The following is a 23,288-nucleotide window of genomic DNA, read 5'->3' on the forward strand; positions in this document are numbered from 1 at the left end:
ACCCGATTGACTTGAAATTTGAAGAGGGTTTGCATATTTGGTCATTTAATTAAACCACCAATTATTTCTAAGGTCAAATTTGTTTTAGGGATTTCGCAAGTATCATGCTCTGCACGACATGTTTCTTGTTTGTCTGTCTGTCTGCCTGTGAGCATGATATCTCAAAAATTGAGAGATTGAGATTGATTTTTCAGAATTGGGAGATAGAGCCAAAAATGCGATTTTGAGCGATATTTCAAAAGTTGTGGACAAGTTATGACAAAACTTGGTGGATGAGAGGGTCAGTGACAATAATAAGGCGATGAGATTTTGGTTCAGATACGGATGCAGATCTGGCCTAATCAGTGGGATACAAAAGTTAAACTGTTCTGCCTGGCTCTCTCTATATGCGCTCTACCGAGTGCCGTTCTAGTTTACTTTGATTTTTCCAAAGAACATATGCAAGCCATGTCTAAGCTCCAAAGGATATCAATTGGTGTCGTTTTATGTTGACAACTTATCCAAGTCATAGTGCTGTGGCCAGAGAATGAAAACGCAATGTCCTCAACGGTATACACTTGTTCTGATGACTTTTTTTTTTCTCTGTTATCACAAGTTCAGTTGATCATGTCACATTCTTCGCTAAGTTTCTCCAGAAAATCTACTTCCAGACAATACACTATAAAATGACATAATGTCTTCTTTTTATTTTTCTTCCGAGAATCAAGAATGTTTTTATATGTAGAAATATACTTGTAGTTCTGAAAATTTGTTGTTCAGGAAACGTTTGCTGTGGTTGGTCAGTAAAAAACACACAGCAATTGGCCATCTCTGGCAAATTGAATTGGGATCCCTCAACATAAAGTATGTATCTTTGGGACAACAATGTAATAAATCAATAAAATAATAAGAACAACAGTTTTTTCAATGAGGTGGGCCTTCACCACCTGTGGTACTACAAGGAAGTTTTCTCATATTACCATAGATTTTTCTGACTTATATTCATCTCATTAATCACAGTCCCAGAGGGTCATGTTTGGCTTGAATATAATTGTTGGAGAGGCTCAATGGGATATGAAAGAATCAGCCATATTTGCGTGCACACTTTGATCTTGTGCTTGTGCTGGAAATGTCCTGTCCGACATTGGATGTTCCAGTTAATCTTTTGTTGGTCACTGCAGTGAGTTTCTACACATCGCACAACACTTGGGTTTTTGCTTTCTTTTTCTTTTTCCTCTCCATACATCTCTCCCCCTTCTTGGATGCTGTGCTTTTCATTGAGATCAGCCATCACATGTTGTATACACTCTTGACTATAAATAATGATCAGAAATGTATGTATGGATATCATCATTGCCATTAGTTTTCTGCCAGATAGCAGTTGGAAGTGTCATTACCTGAGAACAGTGTTTTATGAATGTTACCAGGCTTGGCATAATGGTTTGAGCATCTGCTCTGAGTCTGGGATGTTGGAGGTTCAAAACTCGGCTGAGTCGTACCAAAGATTTTTTCAAATGGTACGTGCCACTTCCTTGCTCAGCATTCAGCATTTAAAAGGTTAAGAGCACAGAAAATTCCCATAGGTTGGCATTTGGAGGACATTTTTCAGCATTTAAAAGGAGACGTCATTTAAAAGACGTCATTTAATTTTTTTAAAGACGTCATTAAATTATTAAATTCATTAAATGAATTTTAAAATTAATTAAATGTATTAATTTAATTAATTAATTAATTAATTTCAATTAATAGTTAAATATTAATTAATAAATAATTAAATAAATTTAATTAATAAATTAATTAATTAAATTCATTAATTAAATTAATTAAATTCATTAAATTTAAAGACGTCATTAGATGTAACGTCAATTATTTAAATAATTAAAGACGTCATTTAAATTATTTAAAACGTCATTTAAAAGACGTCGTCATTTAAAAGGAGACGTCATTTAAAAGGAGACGTCACTTCAGCATTCAGCATTTAAAAGGTTAAGAGCACAGAAAATTCCCATAGGTTGGCATTTGGAGGAAATTCTTCCTCGGGAAATGCTCCACTGAGTGTGGTGAGAACAGCTACGCCATTGGTGTGGTGTCATTGGTACCCAGTGTACCCCAGGAAGTGGCAGCACTTCCCCCAAGCACAGTCAGTGGCTGTGTTAGTCTCATCTAACAGTTTTGTGTTGTGTTACGTATGTTCATCTTTGTCCATGTGTGTGTGGCAGCTCCACTACAAGACTTCAATCATGTTTGCATATAATATATATATATATAACCTTGCAAAATACACATGGAAAGGAGCTTCTGCCAAAACAGCTTCCTGAGCATTGAAATACATTGGGCAATGAAATGAGGAATGAAAGTATTAAAATAATGAAATACCATTTTGCCATTGCCTTCCCAATGCTGTCAGAATATGAGCAGCAACCACGAGATAACAATTCTGAAGATCAGTCAGTTGAGCCACTGCAGATTCTGATTGTAATAATGAAACTCTGCAATCTACTGAAACATAAATAAATAAAGTACCCCATCCCAAAATGGCACCAGTTTTTTATTTTGAAGAATGACATTTACAGGTATACACTACATTCATTGTTCCAATAACACTCAATGTCTAACCATTGAAACAGTGATCGCTCAATCACTCTTGCTTGCTTAGCCAAAGTTTTATTTTATTTTATATTTTATTATTATTATTATTATTATTTTTTAACGTGCAAAATCAAACATTTAAAAAGTATATTGGTTGGTCATGTGTGTTATTCTGACTTTGTTTGTCTGTTTGTATGTCTACAGGTCACAATTTTAAAACTATCACCATGAAACATAACCAAATTGTGGAGGTAGTCACAACTGAAAAGGCTATTGATTTTGAGTTTCAAGGTCATCTTCAGGTTAACTTTCCAAAATCGTCATTTTTCATCCGATTGACTTGAAAATTAAACAGCAATTGCATAGTGCATCGCTGAATTGGGAACCCCACTATTTTTGAGGTTAAAAGGTCAAAGGTCAATTCAAGGTCAAACTTCTAAAATCATCAATTTTCATCTGAAAAATCGTCAATTTACATCTTATTTAACTGAAAATTAAAGAGCAATTGCATAGTGCAACGTTGAATTGGGAAACCAACTATTTTTGAAGTTAAAAGGTCAACTCAAGATCAAACTTCTAAAATCATCAATTTTCATCTAATTGACCTGAGCATTGATTAAGATCCTTAATTTTAATCTTAATGAAATGGACAAGTTGATGTATCCATGGCAACTTTTTTTGGGGGTGTGGAAGAGGGTGTATATGGCAAGTATTGTGCTCCGCACGACGCCTTTCTTGTATTTTATTTTGAAAATGGGGGGTATGTCGAAGGAATATACATATTATGAACACCGTATTGTAAAAAAAAAAAAAAAAACTTTTTGTCATCTTTAATGGCTTCATCATTAAATGATTAGGTAAATGGCTTCACAATGATCAGATAAAAGGTACCTCTTCTTTTCAATTGATGATGCAGTTTTCCACACCACAATGCTATCTGTTTGTGGGAACTGAACTGAAGACCCTACCAGATGCAGAATTACAGCACAATCAAACTATTTTTAATCACAAAACAACACAACAGTACGGTCTAATAATATTACAACTTGTCGTAGGGTCATCTCTGTATCGGTGTCTCCCAATGTCCATTACTTGTGTTTCAAAATGCTGTAGAAATTTAATAAATACCTCATCTGTCGTGCTCTATATCTCTTTCCAGTTGCCTTCCTCGGGGACATTGCCTTGGATGAGGAAGATTTGAGGCTTTTCCAAGTGGACCGAATAGTAGACTTCACAAAACATCGAATCTCAAGGACAGGACATGAGACAGGTAAATGGGGCGGGGGGAGAATAATCATGGCTGATGTATCTCTATTATTTTATTTCTTCACATTTTGCCTTTATTCATTGAGATCCAGGAACACAAAATTAGTCAGAAGTCACTGGAGGTTCCATGTTTTTGGTCAAAATGGCCATTTCCATGTTTTTGCATTTTTGGATAGCTAAAACTCGTCATTCTATTTGTCAGTTTTACTGCCATACATCTTCATTAAAAATGCACTTTAACATGATTTAGGGTTTTTTTTTTTTTTTTTTTTTTTTTTTTGTATACAAGATCGAGGCTCATGTAAGAGCTAACATTAATCACAAAAAAAAAACGGACACACAAAACATATAATAAAGGGAGTGGGAGACAAGATGGGGAGAGAGAGGGGAGGACACAAGTACAACAGCAGTTAACAGGGACATCGGGAGAAGTGTGGGAGGGAGAGGGCTTGGGGGGTGGAGGAATGGGAAGGGGGGGGGGGGGGGGAGGTATAAAACACATGGACACTGCTAGGACTTCCAGGAAAGAAGTTGGTATTTCAAAAACGTGGATCTGGGGTGAATTAACGGGGTTGAAAAGATCAAGGGGCTGTATGGGGGAAGATAAGAGAGCTCTTTTGAAGACCTGGAGGGAGGATTGGGATTGAAGAGAGTGAAGGAGTTTGTTCCAGAGGCGGGAGTAAAGAGGAATGAAAGAGTGAAGGTGAGCAGAGCAGGGGTTAATGTCGAAAGATGATTTAATTATGATTGATTAATTATTCTCTCCAATTACAGGTGAGAGATGATTGGGCCTTTGATATGGATATTTTGACTGCTATCAGCCTTGCACATGCAAAATATTTGATAACCTCCATTGTGTGCATTTCTGTCTACGCTGTCGCTTTCTGTCTTCTGTCAATAGGCAATGAAACCGGTCCGGTGGCTGGTGAGGGGGGTGTGCAACATTGGGGTTGTCATACATGTACTACTTGTAAATGTCGCCTGCTGTGGAGGCACCTGGCTAAGGTTTGAAACAGCAAGGAGCTTACCTTATGTAGCTTTTCTTGGTTGCTTTATGCAACTTTCTTTGGCTAGAAGGGCAAAGGGGTAACTAATTATAAATTCCAGCCAAATGGGGAGAGCCCCACTCAAGCTGTGGATGAAGGCCTTGCAAGTAGGAAAGGATGTCCATTTGGCGGCTGGCTTTGCAGACCAACTTAGATGTGTGATTTGCCCAAGAATGATCGTGGCTGATGGTGAAGTCCAAACGTTTTCCTTTTTTGAAGTCCAAAGAAGATTGCTATGCGCTGCCATATTTGTCTGAATGCTGAATTCACAGTCCTCAGACATGAGATGTCATAAATATTTTTCCAAGCACTGTACTGCTAAATGGAAGGTTTTTGAAAGTGGCAAGAAGGTGATTTGTGTTCTGCAATGTTCTGAAGTGTTTAAACCTTGGTGTTGGGCTAGCGGCTAGGGTGCCCGCTTAGGATCCCAGGATCCTGGGTTCGAATCCCGGTCGATCGCTGAATTAACGCCAGGGGGGTTGACTCAGCCTGTCATCCTTCCGAGGTTGGCTAATTGAGTACCAGTTCACTGGTAATTCCCTGCTTGTCGTAAAAGGCGACAAAAATGGTTGGCGGCAGGAAGGGCATCCGGCCGTAAAACATTGCTTCAAAAAGGGGACCAAAAAACAACAACAACCACGGTCCCCGAAAAAGGGGGGAAAAATGGCCTCTAAAGGTGGTTATTTTTATTTTTTTATAATGTTCAAGTATATAAATCAATTGAAATTACATTAAAAAAATTAAAGGCTGTAGAAAAACGAAGCAACAAACTTTTTTCGGAAGACTTTTACACCAGGGGTTTGTTAGTGTCTTTCTTTATTAACATCAACAAAAAGATGAGTAAAAAGTTTCACATCAAATGAATCCATTATTATTAATGAATAACATCCTCGTCATTTCCTGTTCTCGGAATTATGACATAAACAAGCTTTTACAGTCAGATCTGCTACTTTGAGCACAACACGCATGTGGCATTGTGGCAGTGACGCTTGCAATGTGTTGAGTCATTGCACCCTGTACCCATGGTTACATCAAGCTTCTTGAATGCAGAAAGAGAATGGACTTAAAGGCCCAGTGGACAGGAACATTGGACGGCAGCTCAGCTGCAAAACTTTTTTTTGGCAAAGAAACCTGAAATGTGGGCGACAGGCCAGAAAACATGGTAACAATTACAGTATTACAGGCTGAGTCTAACCTTTAATTTACTTTGGTGCTAAAACAATCAAATCTTTGTTAAATGATTATCCCTATCCCTTTACCCTCTGACACTTTTCTCTTAATTCTTTCCTTTCATCACACCTAAAAATCCAATTAACGTGAGGTAATGTACTGCAATTGCTTGTTTTATTTGCTTGTTGCTTGTTCTAACTGCTTGTTTGGTACTTTAGTTGAAGAGTATAGTATAACCTGCGTGGGGATACCAGTTAGCAGTTAGAAAATAATGTAAGTATTAAATTTTGGACAGCAGGTTCGTGAAGGATTTGAACAAAAAACGTACCCAGTCCGAATGTTGCTATATCCAGTCAATGGCGAAACTGCAAATGGGGAATCCGCGAATGTCACGGATGGAAACCCTTACGTCATTTCCTCATTCTGCTTTAAACTCAATATCTCTATATTTTATTCCAAACAACATCATTCCAATCGCAAATTATATTAGATAATGTTAAATTATATAAAATGTTAAATCACTATTGAATTGAGATATTATGAAACCAGTGAACCGTCATCATATGTTCACTTCCGGATTCGGGAGCAACACCCATGTGGATCGAATTTCAAAATAATCATTGTGTTGAGGAATTTGTGAAACCTCCGACCTACCTTACGACACCCACTGGGACCCCAAAACATTCCTCAGAAGGTTATTATATTTCCTTTTAGTAAAATATGCAATTTTATTGGTTACCAAATCCTGTCCCCCTGTCATGTGATCAGATCCTCAGCTCTGATTGGTGGACGTTTGAGAAGTACACACACACACACACACACACACACACACACACACACACACACACACACACACACACACACACACACACACACACACACACACACACACACACACCGGACAGACAGACAATTGCTGTTCCAGACGGCATTTCCCTACGGGCCACGCCGTAATAATCTTCAACCAAATTCACATTCATCCCCTCTTCCCAACCTCCTTCCCAAATTTTCTATCCATCTCTAATGATTCTCTTTCTACCTATTATTATTATTCCGTTGCTCTCTTTTTATCAGTAATCTTGATAATCACGTTATTTATCAATTTGGAATTTGCACGATTCGTGTTTTGCAAATCCTGTTTTATTTATATTTCACTTACACATGTTAATTATATTTTTCACATTTTATTTCATTTCAAGCATTTGGCATTGTGTGCGACCTTTGATTATGAAGCTTGTGGTAACAACTGAGAAAATAAATTTCTTTTTCTTGTTGTTCTTCCTATTGGGTTCTTTTTTCTTCTTATTCCTAAACCCCCACCGTATTATTTTGCTTTCTTAATACATTTCTTAAATTTTTTTCTTAATAAGTCTTAAATATATATATATATATTTTTTTGTATACAAGATCGAGGCTCGTGTAAGAGCTAACATCAATCACAAAAAAACGGACGCACAAAACATACAATAAAGGGAGCGGGAAACAAGATGGGGAGAGAGAGGGAAGCACACAAGTACAACAGTAGAGAACAGGGACATCGGGAGATCTATCGTCAGGTGGCTTCGTCAAATTACTGTTACCGGGCGGATAAAAGCACAATATTTGGCATGAGGCTCCCTCAGGGCCTATTAATTAATGTTAGCCTAAGAGCCCTCCGGAGTTTAAATGTTTTTCATGTAAAACACCAAAATTCAAGATGGCCGACATCGATGCCAAAATATAGCTTTTCTCGAATCCTGGTAGTCATAAGAAACCCAGGGTGGTTGACAAATTTGGGATTTTGATGTAGTTGAATGTTATTGTGGACATTATAATAGTACCAATACATTGTAAAATATTATAAAGACCGTTATTATTCCAACAAATGGCAAATTTCAAATAAACATCCACCCTCTTCTGGAAGGGAAATATCACCCAATAAAGTGAATAATAGTGAATTATGTATTTCAGTAACTGGCCTTGTGCTAGTCAAGACAATATTAAAAAGTCCAAGGCATTTATTAGAATAACTACAGTAATTGGAATTGTACAGACAAAACTCAATTTTCAAGCAAATAACATCACTATGCTTTATTCGTAGATCTCCAAGTAGTTCTCAATTTCCCTTACTCTCTCACACTGTGGAGACAATACTAGGCCATTTCATGGAGTTAAGTTGGAATGCAATTTGTTTATAATAACAGTCACAGTTTCTTACAAAGTATGTGGCATTGTTCTGTGATGTCTCTTGCAGTAACACACAGTTTGCAATGCTCTATGGAGTACATTTGCACTTGCAAAGTGGTTGCATAGAGGCATGATAGGCAGCCCATGCAATGGCAGCTCCACTGGTGAGTTTTTCTGTCTCTAGAAGTCGCAGTTCATGCTCTACCCAGCTGTGTTCCTGTGCTCTGGCCTCATCTAAGCAGCTCTCGACTGGAACTACGTCACACTCTGGCACCTCGACAGCAGCGGTCTTCAAAGATATGGCTGGGACAGATGCATAACTGTCAAGAAGAGAGTGCTTTTCATTTCCGGAAGGTGGTATTGTAATAGGTGGTCTGCTCACACCAGGTTCGGTCTTAGTAGGCAACTGGAAAAGGCTGATTTCAGTCCCGTGAAATGAGGTTAGGGAAGTGGTTGAGCTGGGGTTGTGGTCTAGGTTGTCCAGGGCGCCAACAGTGAACAACTTTTTCCGGAGACAAGCAGGAGACACGACTCAATCTTTTGCGAAGCGTTCACAGGTAGAAATGGCGATCCAGTCCTCAATCTCCATAATCCTGTCATAAGAAATGCTGATGCCCACCTGATATAACTGCTGGATGAGTTTCTTGCTTCTGCTCAGTGCATGCACATTGATGCCAATGTAGATGCGGAGGGGTGACTCACGTGCCAGAGTGTGTCTGGTATTCACAGCAGTACGAGATGTTTTTTTCTTTGTGTTGTAAACGATGCACTGGCCGATGGTAAGGCAAGCCTGTGAGTCATGCTTGTCTTGATCTTTCAAGTTGGAACCATTCAAGATCATGGAGACTTGAGGCTTTTTTCTTTTCTTTTTTTTTTTGTATACTGAATCGAGGCTCGTGAAGAGGCTTGAGGGCAGTGAGTCTTCTTGGCATTCTGCAGGGAAGCAACCAGTGAATTTGAAGTCTTGATGGCTGAAGATGTCTTTTCTGACTATCATAGCAGCTTTGGCCAGGATAACAGCATCTTCTGAGAAGTCTCGTTTCTTCAGAGTTTCCTTCAACATATTTCTCATGCATTCCTTGAAAATGAGAACCGTTTTTCTCCCATCATACTGTTCTTGTGCCTCTGGGAAGCGTTCTAGCAAATGACCCTTCAGTCTGGTGTTGTTGACCAGTTTCTTGATGCCCAGTTCCTCAAGGCAATTCACATACAGAGAGTGGATCTCAGACAGCTTGAAGAGGAGAGTTCCAGAGTCCACAGATTTCTCAATGTAGCTGGTCAGTTCTACAAATGCCCGAGACTCGTTCATTTTCTCATCTGTGTTTCAAGTGTTTGGTTTGCCTTGCGAGTGAGACTATGGTAGCGATTTCTCAGCTTGACCAGACATGTCAAATGGTATTTTGCCTCCATTGCAATTAGATCTCCTCCAACTATTCTTGTCATAAGTTGGGTGTCGTTTAGCTCTGTGATCATGTCCCGGATATATTTGTCGGCATCAAATGTTGAAACTTCATGGAGAACATTTTCCTCTTCGCCTTTCTCGCAGAAGAAACACTTTTGAACGTTCAGTGCTTTGTGCTTACTGTGCCTTTTCTGTTCATCATCAGGGTTTTGGGTGTCTTTGCCTTTGCCAACTTAGAATTGTTGAATTTTAAATGGCAAGATTTGTGCCAGGAAGCAGAATGAGAAGCAAAATTGTCAACAGTTTCATCACTCCCAAAATATAGTTCAGCTGGAAGAGCACCAATGGCCTGGAACTGTTCTACGTTGGTCAGGAATGATGTGTTGGCATCTGTTTTGTCACCACTTGTCCCAGGGCTCTGCAAGGGACACTTCAAGGGTTCAGCAGTGTCCCGCTGGCAAATCACTCAGTGATCCCAGTTTAGCTCCATATTGAGTCACACACTGAAAAGATACAAGCATATTGGAATATTAGGAACCCAGTTTCTGTGTATAGTTCCATAAATACTTTGCTAGAACTCGTAGGTCTACTGGTAGTATTACAATATTCAAAATCCTATTCAGTGTGTCCATTGGCCTAAAAAACCAACATTTTTCAACCAATCTGGTCTTCTCATGACTACAAGGACTCGAGAAAAGCGATATTTTGTCATCGATGTCGGCCACATTGAATTTTGGTGTTTTACATGTCAATTTTTTTAAACTCCCGAGGGATCCTAGGCTAACATTAATTAATAGGACCTAAGGGAGCATCATGCCAAATATTGTGCTTTTATCTGCCGGGTAACAGTAATCTTTAAATATAGCACTAAGCCACCTAACTAGGAGGAGCTAGGCCAGATAGGAGTCTGTAGAAGACAGAAAGGTCATCCATCCATGTTGGTGCTAAGTCCTTCCACCTCCACATTCACACCAGCACTCAACCCATTCCTGTACATGTGGGCACTCGGGCTGCCCATGTCCACGTCCATGCAGGTCGATCTATATTCCTCTCCACTGATTTATATTTTCGTTCATGCAGGTCTCTTCCACAGCCCCAAGAACATCCTCACTAATGTCAAAGCTGCCCTTTGACATTATCTGTTGCATCTAGTTAGGATGCTTGGCATCAAGACATCAAGCTGTATGTGCATTTGAACTAGTCCAGGTCCCTACTTTGTGGTTAGCCAGGTGAAACAACAACTCAAACTATATTGAGTGGCTTTGTGGCAGATTCACCTCAGCACTATCAGTGAGAACCCTAGCAGAAGAATTTTCTGGGAGCTCCTCCATTGCCTTAAATTCTGTTGCAGTTGTCCAAAAGGTGGAGAAAGTCATGTTTTTTAGCCGCGTCGCAGACGCTGCTCATAGAGTGCCCTCTGCTGTTGTTGTTGTTGTTCTTCTTATTGTTCTTCTTCTTGTTCTTGCAGAGAAGACAAAACCTCAAAGCTCCACCCATTCTGGGAACCATAGCTCCACCCATTCTGGGAGAGCCTTCATATAAACAAATATCCACCATTTTATTAACTCGCATAGCTTTGAGGCCTGTTTTGTAGGCCCGTGGTGTCTTCCTCTCTCACACAGTTTTATTTCAAATCAAATTCGATATATCATTTCATTTTTCACAGTCGCTAACATAGTTTTAGACTCGGTTGAAAAAAAACGGGAAGAAAATCCGATTAAAGTTGCCCTTTATAGAACGAAATGAATTCTCAAAGGCCTGTAACTTCAAGTCCATTGAGATATATTTTTTTTAAATCGCGGCATGGTCAGTCATACACCGCCCGAAATAAGAGACGGGAAAATGCCGAGATATATATATTTTGTTTAAATCGCGGCATGGTCAGTCATACACCGCCCGAAATAACAGACGGGAAAATGCCGAGATATATTAAAAATTCGTCCATTTGATGACAATCGTCACGATGAAATATTTAATTTATACGTCGTCACAATAATGTGGAGAGAGGAGCATAGCTTCGTTCACGTGTCGCCACACACGGGAAATTGCCGAGATATATTTTTTTAAAATCGCGGCATGGTCAGTCATACACCGCCCGAAATAACAGACGGGAAAATGCCGAGATATATTTAAAATTCGTCGCCACACACGGGAAATTGCCGAGATATATTTTCACTTTGCACAAAAATAACATCAAGTAATCGAATCAATAGGAATGTCCTGTGCCTATAACGTCGATGTTATAGGCACAGCTGCATCTAGGCATTGTGTAACATCGACGTGGCTTTTGTTTTAATTAAAACTTTTTGTACTTGTTCTGTTGTAAAATGGACTTGTGAATACTGATTGGGGATCGTTTGCATAAATAAGGCGGTGCATCTCAAGTCCACAAGAAGGCACCAATGAATATGCCCAAATGTCTGCGCCAAAGCTGCGGGCAGCGGATGGCTATAAGCTTGGCATGCCTTTTTCAAGTAGAGAACAAGGTCATGAATCACGAGAGACAGAAGATTGTATTCCAGCCAAAAACCCGGTTCGGAATAATGATAATTTCCCCACTGTCCCCATCGGGAGGCATCGCTAAGCTTGAACAATTATTTTTCACTGCCTGAACACAACTGTTTTTTGGTCGCCCCCCTCAAGGTGCTGTCACCTTGCTCTTGGCACCTTGCTTTTGTCCCTCCCCGAGAGAAATGGGGATGTTCAGTCAATTTCAGTGGTGAAGTCTTGTAATGCCGGGTATCTAAAGCCATATATCTTCTTAAGAGGGAAGGCTCTGCATCACAATGCTCCCTCTACAGTTTTGAATCAGCACTGATGGAGGGGCAGAGAAGCTAATACACCTCTGAGCACCCAGCTTACGAGAACACCCTGGCGATGTGCTGGTCGAAATAGATGAGGAAATGCCTTCAATTTCATTTCTTGAGGCATATTTATGCAGAGTGGGTTCAGATTTTCGGGAAGAGCAAGTACACCAAGGAGACCCCCTGTGCCCAGCCATATTTGTTGTCACTATTCACGCAGCGGTTGTGGCACTCCAGGAAGAATTTTCCAGTGAAGTAATGGGGAGTGCCTTACAATCAAGTTTACCAAGTCTATACATCGCTCCAGTTTGTGGTGCTCTTAAATGGAAAAATATCTGTGATGGTTTATTTGATTGTGTAATTGGATAATAACTGGAAAATCCAGGCACATGTGAGCAAGTGATTCTTTCTTTCATACTAAATGCTGAAAGACTGTCTGGTAATAGTTGTGCAAGCACAAGCAACATCTAGTCTAGTAGTTCACTTGATCACTCACAACAATAAAGCAAAGTACTTTAGTAGATAGCATGATGGAGAAATGATAATGGCACTCGGTCGAGAGCATACCTCCTACTGTTGTATCCTACTGTTAGGCCCGATCTGCATCGTGTCCTGAAGCAAAATCGAATCCGCTTGTTCTTGTTACTTACCCAACTCATCCACCAAGTTTCGGCCAAATCCGTCCGCAACGTTTTGAGATTTCATGCTACATATTGGTTTTAGCTCCAGCACTCAATGGTGAAGAATCACTGAAAACATTATGTGATCCGGATTCGAATCTTCACCAAAATCGACTCAATTCGTCCTTGGCTTCAGTGAATCAACTCTTCACCAAATTTTGTTCGAATCCGTCTATAACTTCTTGAGATATCATGCTCACAGACAGACAAACAAAGATAGGAGTGAAAACGACCTCTGTCCACCTACGGTGGTGGAGGTAATACGATTTGATACTTACTGTGCGTGGTGCACCTCTAAAAATATATAATTTAGTTCAAGCTTCCCCTTATGAACCACACAAATGCACGATCCGTATATGGTTCATTAAATACTCGGATAATTTTACTGCTTTTCGTGGCACCGATTTGTACGTGTCGACACATTGGTGTAATAACGGATTTTTTTGACCATGGTCGTGAAGACCCGCCTTTAGAGGCCATTTTTCCCCACAGAGCAGGGGTTGGCCTTTTTTGGGGGGCACCGTGGTCCCCTTTTTGAAGCAATGTTTTATGGCCGGATGCCCTTCCTGCCGCCAATCCTGTTAGTCGCCTATTGCGGCACGCAGGGAATTACCAGTGAGAACTGGTACTCAATTTGTCGACCTCGGAAGGATGACAGGCTGAGTTAACCCCCCTGGTGTTAATTCAGCGATCGACCGGGATTCAAACTCAGGATCCTGGGATCCCAAGCCGGCACCCTAACCGCTAAGCCAACACTTTAAGAAGCAGGTTTGAAATAATTATTGAACTGAGAGAGAAGGGTATTATTAAAGGGGGTACATATACGTATGTGTGCTAGCTAAAATTCTGCATCAACTTGAACATGTTTCCGCAATATACAGTATTCACAGAAAACATTGTTGATCAGTCAATGGCGGTATTGTGATGTGAAGCACTGTCACTTGTTGCCATTATTAAAGTACCGCCAGTTCCATCATAAGATCTTGGCATTAGAAGAAGTTCTGCTGAACGCAGTGACATCTCCTTGAACTAGCCACAAAAATAATAGAACTGGCGTTGGCGTGAGAATGGATGCCAACATTAAATGCCAACCGACGGCACTGATACAACATGCTCTTCTGGCACAACCGAAGCCCAGACCGAAATCTACCCAATGATGTCATCCCGTTTGAAAATGTGGTTGTGTCTGCACAGAGGGCGTGTGATAGGGGAAACTTGGCCTGCTTCTTCATAGGAACCAAAAAGCGGAGGTAAGGCTGTGCCTTGAAGGGATCACAGGCCCAATCTGGCAAAGACCAGCAAAGTATAGTGGAGAAAGAGGGTGTGGGAGGATGTTTACCCATCTCCATCCTTTGGATACCTTTCCTCGAAGGAAGGACAGGTTAAAGATGTCGCTAAATCTGTTGAAGCCATATAGATAATGTTTTTGGGTGTTTTTTTTGGTAAGGGCAGGGGGGATGTGTTTGCTAAGTTAATCAAAGTCATGGATGTGTTTGCACTGGTGTTGGTGATGTGCTGGTGATGCTTGTTTGTAAATTTCTTGCATCAATAATCACTGTATTGTTAGAAATCATCTTATCAGTATTGATGGCGACCGAGTAACACATTTGTTGGAAAGTATTTGTTTTAAAATTGCAAGTCCAGAGGGTTTATTAACCCTTTTCAGAGTCATCACAACTATGTCCCCCACGTGCATTTATTTATTCTCTTAGCATTTTTTTTTTTTTACGGGGCTGGCAGGATGGCTGAGGGGAACACACACTCGCCCTCTAAGGTTGTCTCGCCCTCTAAGGTTGTCTCGCCTAGGTTCGAATCCATACCCAGCTATAAACTGTCATCCCTGTGTTTCACAGGCTGAGGGATCCATCAATGCGTGTGCCGTCCCTCGGATGGACGTTAAACCGGACGTCTGACATCTCGTCTGCTGGCATTCGTCGGTGGTGGATGTTAAAGATCCCACAGTGCCCTTCATGAAGAGTAGACGAGCTATTACCGGCACCCTGAACAAATTATAAATTTCTGCCCTGACTCCCCGCGTCGGAGTGGCCCCCCATTCAGGATTGCAACCCCAGCCATAGACACTTCTTCAGCAGCACTGGCGTTCTATATAGAGCATGGCTCATGATCTGATCTTATCTTTACAATCGTTTCATGTATCTTGTTTTTCGTGGTTATCAAGTCCAATTGGCCTTTCTATGAAAACACCACTGATCATTTCTCATCTCATATATTTCATCACTTCATGATCTTTGTAACTTGTATCCTGTTTGACATTGAATAGTTGACAAATGAAAGACGTTTTGGTGTCATAAGTTGCTTCTGATATGCCCATTGTTGCTGATAGTTTTAAATTGCTATTGTGTCACTGGTGAGATGTTGATAGATTAATTACTTAATGTCCAGTGAGGAAATAGTATCTTCAGGAAATATGCTCATACCTTGATTAACATCCAGGATGTGCACTTGAAAGCCGAGCGCTACTCAAAACAGCTCTAAATAGGCTAATAACTAGAATATGAGACCTGCCGATTCGCTGACGGAAATACCAATCTTTGCTGCGATGGCTAAATCTATATGGCAAGAACAACAAAAAAAACATTCCTGTGAGATCCTGGTCTCCGTGCAGGAATAACCAGTGTTACAACTTGGTGTTTTCAGTTTCGACATGTGTGCCCAAAGACACAAACCGTCATTTATTTATTTACATCACAAGACTTCCTGGGAGTTCCCTGAATCCACCCGTAATTAGATTTATTGAAATCCGTTCATCCATTTTCAAGTTACAACATGACAAACTGGAACGGCACTCAGTAGAGAGCATATCTCTGCCTGGTTGGCCATATCACTCAATGGTGAACAATCAACATTCGTCAAAAATTAAATAATTCTCATATCGGTATCCATATTCAGATCTTCACCAAAATTGAATCGATTCTTCCTTGTCACACACGCAACCTGTCCACAAAGTTTCGTCCAAATCCGTCCATAACATTTTGAGATATCCTGCAATGTATCGTTTTTGGCCCGATCTCCCAATGGTGAAGAATCATTTAAGAAATTAAATAATTCTCATATCCGAATCCATATTCAGATCTTCACCAAAATTGAATCGATTCTTCCTTGTCACACACCCAGCAAATCCACCAAGTTTCGTCCAAATCCGTCCACAACCTTTTGAGATATCCTGCAATGTATTGTTTTTGGCCCGATCTCCCAATGGTGAAGAATCGCTTTTAAAATTCCAGTAGCCGGATCCGAATTTGGATCTTCACCAAAATCTAATAATTTTGTCCTTGTCACATACGCTACATCTTTGCCAAATTTCGTCCGAATCTGTCCACAACTTTTTGAGATATTTTGTTCACAAACAAACAAACAAACAGACAGGGGTGAAAACATAACCTCGATCCACCTTAGGTGGCAGAGGTAACAGACAGACAGACAGACAGACATGGTTCCTTTAATAATATGGATTATAACATGGCTCCAATGGAGATTCGGGCCAGACAGCACCAATGCTCACCTATAAGCAATATATGTGGATTCGTTGGGATTTTGATAATAGAACAAATAATGATTGTGTGCACATGATAAATGTTTTGAATCGATTTATAAATAAAACAATATTTTTAATGATAATGACATCAAAAAGTATAATAAGCGACAGTACTGTAGTTACCGATGCATTCACCTGGTGCTGGGGTGCCAAAGTAAGACAGCGGTGGGTCATTGTAGCAAAAGTTCAGAGGAATAATTTTGAATAAACGGGGAACCTTTTGCAGAGATGGATTCTCATTGGAGTTTTCTGTACATTGAAAACCGAAGCAAAGATCGTTTCGGCTTTCCCGGTGGAGGGAATATTGGGGATCGGGCAGGTGGTAGATTTAACCCTGTGACCATCCGGCAGTCTACCTTGGTCTGGATTCAGGATTTGGATCAGGACACTGGTTCGAATCCGGCAACCATGGGCGGACTGGCCATAGGGCATTTGGGCAATGCCCGGTGGGCTGGGACCGCTGGGTAAAAAATGGGCCGCTGGGCTGGATAAAAAAACTGCTGAAAAAAAATTTGTCACGGGAAACGGCAATGGGCTCTCCAATATTCGATGTGTTCACGGTTTGAATTACGTAACGTAACGTTTGTGACGATGTTTGTGACTTTTGTGTTCACGGTAGTGTTTGATGTGATGGTGTGAACGTAATTTCGTAATGTTTTTCGTTTTTATTTTCGTAATCGTTTAATGAACGTTTAATGAGCGTAAGAATAATGTTTAATGGTCATTAGATGAATGAATGAATGTTATGAATAATGCCATGGCGTCGCGTTGGCAGCAGTGACAATATAAAAATGTTTGCCAAGAACTTCAAAGAGACAAAAGGAACTTTTATCAGCAATGTCGTGTATCCTGAAGTTCTGAGCTGAAGAAGAGGTTTGTACCTGCGTACAAAATCATTCAATTCTTTTCCTAAAGAAAAGCGTACAGTTGATATCACTAATCACGATTTGAAACACGATGGAATAATATTTACCGATATGAACAGTGATGTGGTTTTTTTAAATTGAAATTCTAAAAATACTGTTTAGATTTTGATGATTTGTGTGTGATATTTAACGGATGTTTTTATAAATCGCGCATCCAAATTGAAGCCCCGCCCTGAGGGCGGGTACCGTTGCTCGTCATATATAATGGCGACACAACAATTTTTACCGCTTTGCTTTGAAGAACAGGAATGAAGGGGGAGGAGCGTGTTAATATGTCTGGTTGAAGGCTTTGGGTGGTGAGGTGAGGGGGTTTTAAGCCAGATTTTAGTCTTACAGCCGCCATGTTGGTGCTCACTGTCACTGCGATGCGAAGCGAAAGACGCCTCAGAGCTGTTACATTCACAATCGCTATGTCGTATGTACTCCCGATACGTGTTTCCTTCATTGTAAAAACTACCAAATCAACAGTAAAAAGGATTTTGAGCCGATAGGCCAAGTAAGTTTAGATAGGTCTACTGACTACTGATCTAGTATTGATAACAATGTCGCGAACTGACTTGCGTGCTAAAAAAATTTTTTTTTTTTTTCAGCATCTGCATCTGTAACCAACAATGGATAAAGCAAACCAGAAGAGGAGAAAAGGAGGTGCTGAGAAGGAACGTGATTGAAAGAAAAAGAAACTGTCAGATAGTGCTTCAAAGTGCAGAAACCTTTTGGATCTGTTCAAGAGTACTAATACTGGGCCTGGTGAAGTCAGTGAATATGGGGATAAGGATACTGAATCGGTAGCTGGACCATCAGCAGCTGAATTGGTAGATGATCAATTGGCAGCTGAATCAGTAGATGACCAATTGGCAGCTGAATCGGCAGAATTGGTGCAAATTGGTTAACACAAACAGGTGCGGTCAGCTGAGAGAGATGTACCTGCTGCACCTGCTACACTTGCAGAGGAGGGATACCCCTCGATTAACTACTTTATGAAACCATGTAGAGATGAAGATTGTTTGCTGTTTTGGAATTACCACCCTAATCAAAAAACTGACAACCGAGTGGTCAAGAGGTGTTTCATGCGAAAAGATGGTACAAACAGATGGTGTTTGTCATACAACAAGGACAATCATTCTCTTCACTGTTCAGTGTGCTTGGCGTTTTCCAGCACCTCAGACTGGTCCACGTTCATCAAGGGAATGACTGACTGGCGACATGTACATACACGTGTTGAAGAACATGAACGCTCTTCTTTTCATTTGAGATGCTCTACAGCATACCTGGTAGATCGACAACAGTCCAGCGTTTCTCACCTGCTCGCACGTAGCCATCATGATGAAATTAGAAAGAGACGGCAAGTGATGGAAAGAGTTGTGGATGTGGTCAAACTCATTGGTAAGAGGGGACTGAGCTACAGAGGAAGTAATGAAGAAGCAGCATACACACTTGACAATGAGGAGATCGACCATGGTACATTTCTGGAAGTTGTAAAACTACTTCGGAAGTATGATTCCTGCACAGCCGATCATCTCTCTCACGTTGTCCAGAACAGCAAGAAGCAACATGAGAAGGCAAAGAGTTCACGAGGTCGAGGCTCCTTGGTAACTTTGCTGTCTAAAACTACAGTGAATTCTGTTATCACAGTTATCTGGGATAAGATACGTCAGTGGATTTCTGAAGAAGTAACAGACATGTTTGCTGTGGAAATTGATACCACTCAAGACATCTCACACAAGACCAGTGCTCTGTTGTTCTTAGATATGTTGACAGCACTGGCACTATCCAAGAAAGATTAGTGAGTGTGGTGAAATGTGAGGAATCTACTGGCGAAGCTTTTGTGCAACTTGTTTCTGAAGTCTTGTTAGGACTGAATCTTGACCTCAAGACCTGTGTTGGAAACTCAACTGATGGTGCAGCAAACATGCAGGGGCGCTACAAAGGCTTCAGTACTCTGCTATGAAAGGAAGCTCCAATGCAGATCCATGTTTGGTGCCACGCACATGTGTTAAATCTCGTTGTGACCGAAGCTGCAAGTGTTGTGGTGACTAGTGCATCACTGTTCTCACTACTGAATGACATTGCAGTATTCTTTCGGGAATCTTATCAACGAATGAACATCTGGAGTCGACACTCCACTACTGTGAAACGAATGGGAACTATCGGAGAAACTAGATGGTGGTCAAAGGATGCCGCCTTGAAGAATGTTTTTGGTTCATTCAACAATCCAACTGGAGCGCTTTTCATGGAAGTTATCACCACTCGTAATGCCATACTTGTTGCTGACCAGATGCAAGCAGCTGTTAAGGCCAAGATGAAGGGATACATTGCCAGTCTCCTGCAGTTTGAAACAATTCTGACTGCACAAGTATATCTGCAAGTATTCTCCCGCACTACAGCGCTCTCCAAGTATCTACAAACTGTGCAATTGGATCTGCTGACTGTGCACCGGATGGTGGATGAATTGCTAGAGAATATGCAGATGCTACGGGATGACTTCCAAGCTTGTCATGATGCAGCTGCAAATTTTGTTCAATGGGCTAATGACCAGCTGGATGAAATGGATGTAAATCTTGTTATGGAAGAGTCCCTTCCTATAAAACGGCAAAGACAGCACAAACGTATTGATGGCGAACTGTCCATAGATGCGGCTACATCAGCTTCTGACCCAGTAAAGAAGTATCGCATTGAAGTGTACAACCGAATAGTGGACACTATTGTGAGCAGCATTGTGCAGTGGTTTGACAGATCAGCAACATCAACATTGTATGCTGATCTCTCACTTCTTCACCCAAGGAACTTTGATCAAGTGCCTTCGGGAGCTATGGAAGAGCTGCACAAACATTTGCTGAGATTTGATGATGGTGTCACTGTGGAACAGCTACGAAAAGAACTGCGAAGCCTTGGAGAACAATGGTCAACACTGAAACAATCAGTAGCAGATGCTTATACAGTGCAGGAGGACAGTGAGTCTGAACAGGACAGGAAGACTCTGCCAAGTACATGTAAGTCATGTAAAGCCTGTCCTCTCTGCTGCTACAAGGTGCTCCTCAAGTTGAACCTCTTCACTGATGTCTACAAGAGCATTGGGCTTGCCAACAAGCTGCTGCTAACGCTGCCTGTGTCACAAGTGGCATGTGAACGGTCTTTCTCTGCTTTGAAGAGAATCAAAAGCCGTCTGTGAAGTACAATGACACAAGAACTTCTTGAGGCGTTCATGTTGATGTCTGTGGAAAAAGGGAACCTGGCCAAACTTGACACTGAGGATATCATTGATGGTGTGCCTGCCAAAAGCAGCGAACTGCGCAGGCACCTACTCTCTTAGACATGACATGTGCTTGTGTTACTGAAAATAAATTTAATTTTTAGTGGATTTTTTTTTTTCAAACATTTCGTCTATTTCCTCAGATAAGCAACATATAAATGAATAATGGGCCGACCTAGGTGAAGGATGCCCGGGCCGGTTTTATGACCCAGTCCGCTACTGCCGGCAACCATTGCAATATTGTCACGTTTAGGGGCCTGATTAACGTCAACCATCACGCCAGGAATTTTGTTATGCCTGAAGATCACCAGTTTACCAAATTTCTAGTGTTGTTATTTATTAACTTAAACTGTGTTCATCTACCATCAGCACACCCTGTTCTCATTGGCTGAGCACACAGCTTCGAGAAAAAAAAGAGACCAATGCGTGTTGTCTATTCTCACATAGGACTTTTGAACTGTTTGACAGATTTTGAACTTTTTTTTTGTTTGTTAAAAAAAAAACACACCAGGGGAAAGAAAGAGGAGAAAGAGGGTATAACGAAGCTGCGTTAATCAAGGCATTTAAGCAACAACAACAACAACAACAACAACAACATGCATTTTAAGGCCATTTTCCCTACTAGAGCGGGGGTTAGCCTTGCGGTCCCCATAACAATCTTCTCCATTTTGCCCTATTTTCTGCATCTCTCATTGTTAACCCCCTTGCCCGCATTTCTTCTTCCACCATCTTTAGCCAAGTCTTTCTCGGTCTTCCCCGTCCTCTACGTCCTTCTACATTCATTTCCATCACTCTTCTCAACCAGTCACTTTCATCCTTCCTCAACACATGACCAAACCATCTCAACTTGTTCCTCTTTACAGCATCCATCACACGCTCTATTCCCATCATCTTTCGCAATTCATCATTTGTCTTCCTCTCTCTCAACGATACTCTGCACATCCACCGAACCATTCGCATTTCCACCCTTTCCAACCTTCGTTGCTGCTCTACGTTCATTACCCATGTCTCGCTCCCATAAATCATAACACTTCTCACACATGCAGCATACACCTTTCCCTTCAGCTTCAACGACACTCCCCTCCTCGTCAGCACGCCACTCAGTTCCCAAAATCAAGACATTTAAGCAATGTGTAAAATGTTTTCTTGAACATGTAGTTTGTTTTAATTAGTTTTCGTATTCAGGTTTGCAGTACTGAAATCGCAACAAACATTAGTTTTGCTCACAATTGATCAATGATAAATAGGTACATTCTCATAATTAAATAAATGAACAGGATTATAACTAATTAATTGACATATGTGGGGAAATTAGACGCCCAGACCAGGAATCGAAAATATGTCAATTTCCCACATATGTCAATTAATTAGTTATCATTTTCATTTATTTAACTGTGTTACTCCACCCCCATTGGTGGTTGTAATAGAGGACATTGATTTGTCTTCTCATTGGAGGAAGACCCTCTCGTGTTCAGACCGTTGGTGCTCCTATGGTTGGCAGCGAGTGCCCCGGAATCATTGACGGAAAGAGTGGCAATTCTATGTGTGGGGACAATTGCATGCTTGGTCAGGGTCGCCCAGATAGCTCAGATGGCAGAGCACTGGTACGGTTTTCCAGAGGACCTGGGTTCGATTTCCCGGTCTGGGCAGGTAATTTTCCCACATATATCAATTTATTAAAATAATTGTTCAAACTTAGCACACAATCGGAGGAAAAATGAAGTTTTTTTCTGCCCTTATTTTGCAAAGGCAATTTGCAAGTCATGAAGGTGTTTGTGATTGGTGTGGCGTTTGTGTACGTGTACATCAGGTGGGACGAGGGAGGGAAATAAACCTTTCAGGAGAAATTCGACATGGCAGCACAGGAGGAAGTTCAGTTGGGGTAAAGTCCATTCATTTTATCCTAACTTTTGTCATTATACGCATGTTAAACCTTGACTCGAAGATGAGTGTACTGCAACAATTTGATACACCACCTTTTACAAAAGAGTTGTGGTTTCCGAGATACAAATGATTTAACAACCTCTAAAAATTCAGATATTCGAATTTTTAAACCAACATGTATCGGAATTGAGATGCATGTTCCAATAATCGCTAATTGACCTGTTTATTGAATTCTAAGAACCTTATTGTTGTTTTGATAACATGAGAAAGTGGAGGTTCAAAGAAAATGCCATGTGTGCTATTTGTCATATGTCGATCACATGCTATCATCAAACAAAGTAATATTTTGCCAGGGGAAGTATACTTGGCAACATAATAATGTTGTTCCAGAGCTCGGTGCTGTCATTGATATTGAGACGCAGTTCTTAAGGATGACTCGATGAACGTTATTCATTCACTTAATTCCCTTATCTTGAAAAGGTTTTTTTTGTCATTACCAAATAGTTTTCTCCTTTATATTGTTGCGGTCATGGTTGGTCCAGATAACTTCAGTCCAAAGTTTTTGAAGTG

At 40.7% G+C, this 23,288-nt stretch overlaps 1 protein-coding gene across 4 annotated transcripts in view; it reads left to right on the forward strand.

Moving 5' to 3' along the window:
• TLL2 (tolloid like 2) overlaps positions 1–23,288 on the forward strand; it is a 253,701-nt gene that overhangs the window by 67,390 nt on the left and 163,023 nt on the right. For 2 of the 4 annotated variants that reach the window (XM_068124572.2, XM_068124573.2), the window contains 2 exons: positions 3,728–3,838; positions 22,645–22,716. In XM_068124572.2, coding sequence (XP_067980673.2) covers positions 3,728–3,838; positions 22,645–22,716 — 183 coding nt within the window. The remainder of the gene's footprint in view (positions 1–3,727; positions 3,839–22,644; positions 22,717–23,288) is intronic. The other 2 variants (XM_068124574.2, XM_078783341.1) reach the window with 1 other exon arrangement.

This window comes from Myxine glutinosa, chromosome 8 (genome assembly GCF_964187855.1).
Source record: "Myxine glutinosa chromosome 8, kmMyxGlut1.1, whole genome shotgun sequence".
NCBI lineage: Eukaryota > Metazoa > Chordata > Myxini > Myxiniformes > Myxinidae > Myxine > Myxine glutinosa.